This window comes from Palaemon carinicauda, chromosome 40 (genome assembly GCF_036898095.1).
Source record: "Palaemon carinicauda isolate YSFRI2023 chromosome 40, ASM3689809v2, whole genome shotgun sequence".
NCBI classification, from domain to species: Eukaryota; Metazoa; Arthropoda; class Malacostraca; order Decapoda; family Palaemonidae; genus Palaemon; species Palaemon carinicauda.
This window is the reverse complement of record NC_090764.1, coordinates 22,767,379-22,774,138: the sequence shown is the minus strand read 5'-3', so window position 1 is coordinate 22,774,138 and position 6,760 is coordinate 22,767,379. Positions and strand designations below refer to the sequence as shown.

General features: G+C 36.1%; 1 protein-coding gene across 1 annotated transcript in view; it reads right to left on the bottom strand.

Moving 5' to 3' along the window:
* Window positions 1-609: 609 nt before the first annotated feature.
* LOC137631866 (uncharacterized) overlaps window positions 610-6,760 on the bottom strand; it is a 19,594-nt gene continuing 13,443 nt past the window's right edge. The window contains exons 2-3 of the mRNA XM_068363872.1: window positions 1,009-1,818; window positions 610-963 (exon numbers count right to left, since the gene is read on the bottom strand). Of these exons, the coding sequence (XP_068219973.1) occupies window positions 610-963; window positions 1,009-1,818 (1,164 nt within the window). The remainder of the gene's footprint in view (window positions 964-1,008; window positions 1,819-6,760) is intronic.

Genomic DNA, 6,760 nt, shown 5'->3' with positions numbered 1-6,760 from the left:
TGGTTCCTGCAGAACTATGAAATATTCAAGTAGCTTAATTGATCCTTGAAAATTGTATTTAAACAGTTATTAGTACTGGTGTCACATGTTTCATTCCTTTTCTTGTATTATTAGAATACAATTAACCTGACAGAGCTGAGCGGCTGCAGGACCAGTCACATAAGAGTAGTGTGGCCCTTATATATATTATATTTTAACCAACACTATGCCTGGGTTGAATTACATGCTCTGAAAAGAGCTCCTGGAATCTAGAGCAGGTTTCTCGTGAGCCGAGAGCCTGCTCGACGGGCTGCCAACACAAGAGCCCGTGTTCAGTCTATGTAGACTGGCAATCTGAAAGCAAGCAAGCAAGCAACCTGACAGGATGCCAGAAGTTTCAGGAATCATATCCGTCAAATACGATTATTCAGAGTGGTGGCTGCTGCAAGCTTTATTTCTACTGTAAACTTCCATTATTTTCTGTTCCCCAAGAACGAATGTGGCTAAATCTGGCTTTCGAATTTTCCCAATTTGGTTGATAAATATCCCCATTAACATTTGATCACTGCTCTCCCTATCACTTGCACTTCCGTCAAGGACACCAAGAATAGTTTGGCTATGCAGTTATCTTTATGAGTCATGTGCCACAAACGTGCGAATCTCATTGACACACTTTATTCGAAGCTCATTAGCACACTTGATTCGAAGCTTATTGACACACTTGATTCGAAGCTTATTGACACACTTGATTCGAAGCTCATTGACACACTTGATTCGCAGCTCATTGACACACTTGATTCGCAGCTCATTGACACACTTGATTCGAAGTTCATTGACACACTTGATTCGCAGCTCATTGACACACTTGATTCGAAGTTCATTAGCACACTTGATTCGAAGCTCATTGACACACTTGATTCGCAGCTCATTGACACACTTGATTCGAAGTTCATTGACACACTTGATTCGCAGCTCATTGACACACTAGATTCGAAGTTCATTTGCACACTTGATTCGAAGTTCATTGACACACTTGATTCGCAGCTCATTGACACACTTGATTCGAAGTTCATTAGCACACTTGATTCGAAGCTCATTGACACATTTGATTCGCAGCTCATTGACACACTTGATTCGAAGTTCATTTGCACACTTGATTCGAAGTTCATTGACACACTTGATTCGCAGCTCATTGACACACTTGATTCGAAGTTCATTAGCACACTTGATTCGAAGTTCATTAGCACACTTGATTCGAAGCTCATTGACACATTTGATTCGCAGCTCATTGACACACTTGATTCGAAGTTCATTAGCACACTTGATTCGAAGCTCATTGACACATTTGATTCGCAGCTCATTGACACACTTGATTCGAAGTTCATTAGCACACTTGATTCGAAGCTCATTGACACATTTGATTCGCAGCTCATTGACACACTTGATTCGAAGTTCATTAGCACACTTGATTCGAAGCTCATTGACACATTTGATTCGCAGCTCATTGACACACTTGATTCGAAGTTCATTAGCACACTTGATTCGAAGCTCATTGACACATTTGATTCGCAGCTCATTGACACACTTGATTCGAAGTTCATTAGCACACTTGATTCGAAGCTCATTGACACATTTGATTCGCAGCTCATTGACACACTTGATTCGAAGTTCATTAGCACACTTGATTCGAAGCTCATTGACACACTTGATTCGAAGTTCATTAGCACACTTGATTCGCAGCTCATTGACACACTTGATTCGAAGTTCATTAGCACACTTGATTCGAAGCTCATTGACACACTTGATTCGCAGCGTCAGTTTTGTTGCCAGCGGGAAAGTCTAGCTTGTAAAATGTATGTCGTATTTTTCATCTTATTCTCATACTGGAAAAGAATGCTCGCTTAATCGTATTTCAAGAATTTGGAATAACAGGATTTTTTTGTGTTTAATCGATAGGATTCAAATATTAAATAGCTTCGACTAAGAATTGATGTAAAGCAATCATTTATAGGAACAAACGGAAACATAACGAAGTGCAGTTTTTTATGGAAATCCTGTAGACATAATTGATAATTCAATGCCCATCGAAATATTTAACGCAATGCGGTTATTATGGAAGCTGGTATTGGTGAAACTGGACACTTGCAAAATCTTGGTTGATTATGAAATGAGCGTTTAAAAGAAGCTACAAAAGCATATTGCTTAAAACATACAGCTTCAAAACACAATATACACTATTACTAACTCTTAAATCCTTTTTCAAATTAAAGGGACCAGGAACTTGAATAGTGAGTAGTTGTGAATCAAGGCGTTAGTTGTTAGGAGGTTTTGCAAAATTCTCCCACTTCATGGCTTGTTTTTCATAGTTGACATTAATTAATATAGGAACATGATATTTCTTTCGACTCTAAGCTTGGTCCCTACGGAACTAAGAAATATTGAAATAGCTTAATGAGTCCTCGAACATTTCCTTTATTTATGTAGTTATTAGTATTCATTGTACGCTTCAGACCCTTTTTAGTACCATTATTAGAAAACCATTAACCTGTCAGGATGGCAGGAGTTTCCAAAATCATAATCTCCATTTCTACATTAAACTTCCATTAGTGTCTCTGCCCCAAGAACAAATGTATGCTGTTCGTTACGCAAAGCATCATTGCATATATTCTGCTGGCGGGCCACATTACTTAATACCAGAATTAAGAATGTAGTTGATTCTTAGCAGTATTATTAGTAATCATTCTTATAATTTCAGTAAGTTTAGCAATACTATTTACAAACCTATTATGTTTTTTTTGTTAGTTTTTATAAAGTTAATTGCTGTTTTGTTTGAAGATATTTCTACGATAGTTTTCCTTTGTTACATTGATATTTATTTCTTTTACTATTCATTTTTATATTTTATGCTGGGAAAAAAACTCAAATTGCAGGTCGATGAGGCTTTGAAGTTTCTTTCGTTTGTGGGCCTCCTACTACTACTACTACTACTACTACTACTACTACTACTACTACTACTACTACTACTACTACTACTACTACTAATAATAATAATAATAATAATAATAATATCAACAACTAGAGGGGCACTCAGTAGAGAGCAGACCTCCGCCGCAGCAGATTATTTCTCGACCTTGATCTTGACTTTTGACCTTAACATGTATCAATTAGCGTGGATTTTCGTACACCCAAATATGAAGCAAGTTTGAAATCTCTGTGGCAACTATGTTCAAACTTTTGGCTGATTACATGATAATCTGTGACCTTGACCTTTGCCCTTCCAAAATTTGATTATTCCCAGCTCTTTACATAAGTTTAAAATCCCTGCAAGTTTCATTACTTTACTATTAGAATTGTGGCCGTATGGTTTATGACCAGAGTTTGACCTTTTGTTAGACTTTGAGCCTGGACTCGACCTTGATTCTCGACCATAATATGTTTTAATTCGTGTGGATTTTCGTGCACGCAAATATGAACCAAGTTTGAAGTCTCTGTGACAACGATGTCCAAACTTATGGCTGATTATGTGAATTTGGCATTTTGCTTGACCGTGACCTTGACCTTCCAAAATTTAATCATTTCCAGCTTTATACATTGCAGTTAATCCGTGCAAGTTTCATTACTCTACGATTAAAATTGTTGCCAGGAAGGTGTTCACTAACAAACACACAAAGAAGTGTTAAAACATAACCTCCTTCCAAATTAGCTGGCGGAGGTAATAATAATAATAATAATAATAATAATAATAATAATAATAATAATAATAATAATAATAACTGTATAGGATTGCCACCCCCGAGATAGATTCAATCAATGGATGTGGTGTGTCGCAATGATTAGATGGGAATTGGATATTGGCTCTGTCTCGAATGATGACTCAGTGATTGCATATGTAGAACTCTCCTTAATTAATTGACTGACTCAACAACTGTTGTGGCGTCACACAGAAACAGTATCAAGCAAGATTACATTGAATTTGATGTTAATGATTGAAGAAAAATATATTTTATAGCCAACATCTATTTTATATCAATTCTGAAGTATAATTCTTAAATATAATTATCGGGAGTGCATTGGAAATGCCCGTCTCGCTATCTGCTGAACTGGGGTTCGAGGACCGCTCAATCTCGTTACTTTCTTGTAGTGTTTGCAATCTCATTATCCTTTAGTAAAAGATTTGGGGTTTAGGGGAACCCACGGGTCTACCTGCTGAATCAGCAGCAGTCATTGCCTGGTCCTCCCTGGTCCTCGATTCGGTGAGGACGAGATTTGGCAGTTGATCATATTTGTATATGATCAGTCTCTATACTCGATTTTCTTTAATGAGGCGCATTTGCGCTGACTCGCAGTGGTGCCCTTATAGCTCTGAAAAGTTTCCTGCTATCTGATTGGTTAGAATTATCTTGTCCAACCAATCAGCGAGCAGGAAACCTTTCCGAGCTAAAAGGGCAACCATGCGAGTTGGTACAAATCTGCCTCACTAAAAAGAATTGACTATAGGACATTTCTTGCCAGGGCATTGTTACCATCCATTGCCTCTGCCATTCATACCGACCTTTAAAGCTCTTCTTAGTTAATTTGTTTTACCCTTGCCATTCATAGACAGAGAGTATCTTCTGAGTTCTCTTTAGTATTGCGTATTCACCTATATAAGATTTTCAGTATTCAAATCAGGGTTGCCAGGTTGGCCATTTTTTCAGCCCAAAACCCCCTCAAATTTGGCCTTTTTTAAATTGGTTGGCCTTTAGTAGTATCGTGGAAAAATGTGGGCCTTAAATACGATATTTTTGGCCTTTTTCTATTAATGGGGATGGCCTTTTAAAGCTGCGATTAATTAGAAGTTGGCCTTTTCTCATTTAGAAAACTTGGCGACCCTGATTCAAATGGCCACTGAAAATCAATGAAGCGGCAGCATTGTTTGGGGAAATTTGTTAGCGAAATAAATCTCTATTTTTCTGTACTGCAAAGGCAGATGATGTGGTTATCTTGGTGATCTTATTTAACCCAGGCCTTATAGAAAGAAGGTACAAGAAGTATAATGAAAACAAGTGGAGTTTGTTTGAAAGATACACCACCCACTGTAGCTCGTATCAGTAGATGAAACTCATGAAACTCTCATCTATAACTTTTTAATTAATATTAAAAACCAATACAGTCCCTGGTGATTCACGTGTTTCCATTCCCAAATATTAATCCAAAACATTAAGAAATAAAACCGCAGAAATAATTCTAAGCCTGTGATAATTGTAAATTAGCAAAATTCATGTCCTAACTCATTTAAATTTTTCAACAGATTTAAGGCAAATGTAAATTTTTTTCACTAGTAACAGAACTGCACGGAGAACTATGAGTAATGCATTTAGTATTACATAGATATACATTGTCCGGAAATGATAAACAAATTGATTTGTAAAGAACTTTTTTTTCCAAGGTTATAGATATGTCAGCGTCAGAAAACGGCGTAATCTTTTGTGGGCCATCCGAATATTGCGTTACATCAGTTTAAAATACTACTGCTTTTGATTATATGCTTTTAGTAAAATGGAGGCCATTTTTCCTCATCGTGTGATAACCAACATTTCTATGGTGTATATACACAGAGAGAGACTGCATATAAATACTAAATATACCCCCTCCCCCCACATACACATATTCTATTTTATTTCTCTTTTTCTTGATTTGTTAAAAGTTTTTATAATTCATATAGGAACTATTGATTTTAATGTTGTTACTGTTCTTGAAATATTTTATTTTTCCTTGTTTTCTTTCCTCACTGGGCTATTTTCCATGTTGGAGCTCCTGGGCTTATAGCAGCCGGCTTTTCCAACTAGGGTTGTAACTTAGCAAGTAATGATAATAATATACATTATATGTATATGATATACATGTGTGTATGTATGTATCTACGTATGTATGTATGTAAGGGTAGAAGTGACTACCGTGTTAGATATTGTAACAGTAATGAAATGTCGAGGAAAAGGAAAGGCATCAGTATTTGCATTGCTTGAAATACTTAATATATTAAAGTAAGTAAGGTGGAAATAATGTATTCAAGTATGTGATGAGGGCGCGTAATATACTTATGGAGGGGGAAAAGGTTCAAAGGAATAGCGAGTTGAAAAACTTGTTTCCTTAAACAACATAAAAGCTGACAGAGGAGACTACAACTCGTATAAGTGTATAACATTATTCCATGTAACATTGGATGAGCATTTAGATATTTTATAAAGTAAGAAACATTATTGAAATTTACAAGGAAGTTGGTGTTTTCATTAATGTGTTTGGTATGATATTTTTAAGAAACATAAGTTTGATAAGATAGATGATAATGACTTGGTGTAAAATAAGGTCTGAGAAAGGGTAGTATTATTTCATGGTTGTTTATTATCCTTAAGGATGGACTGGTGGCTAGATTCAAAGGAAAAACAGGATTTTGGAGACCGGGCTGGTTATGTTCGCACTTGATATAACATTATCGTGCGATAGAGAAGAAAAGTTGCAGAAACAGATGAAACAGTTTCGTAGAAAAAAATATTATTATAAGTTAGCAGTAACAAGACTATGAAAGTAGAGGTGAGTTAGGAAAATTGAAGCAGTGACTATAAAAGGGCGCCATATTATGCCAGATTTTTTGTCAAACATTTTTGTTAGTCAATCTTATTTGATCTGATGAAATAGTATGAACTTGAAGTCCAATAGAATCAAACAATAATTCTTTAGTGAGATCAAACTGGAACTTCCAAGACATTTTGAGCGTTTGTGGTCTGACAATTTTTTATCTTTT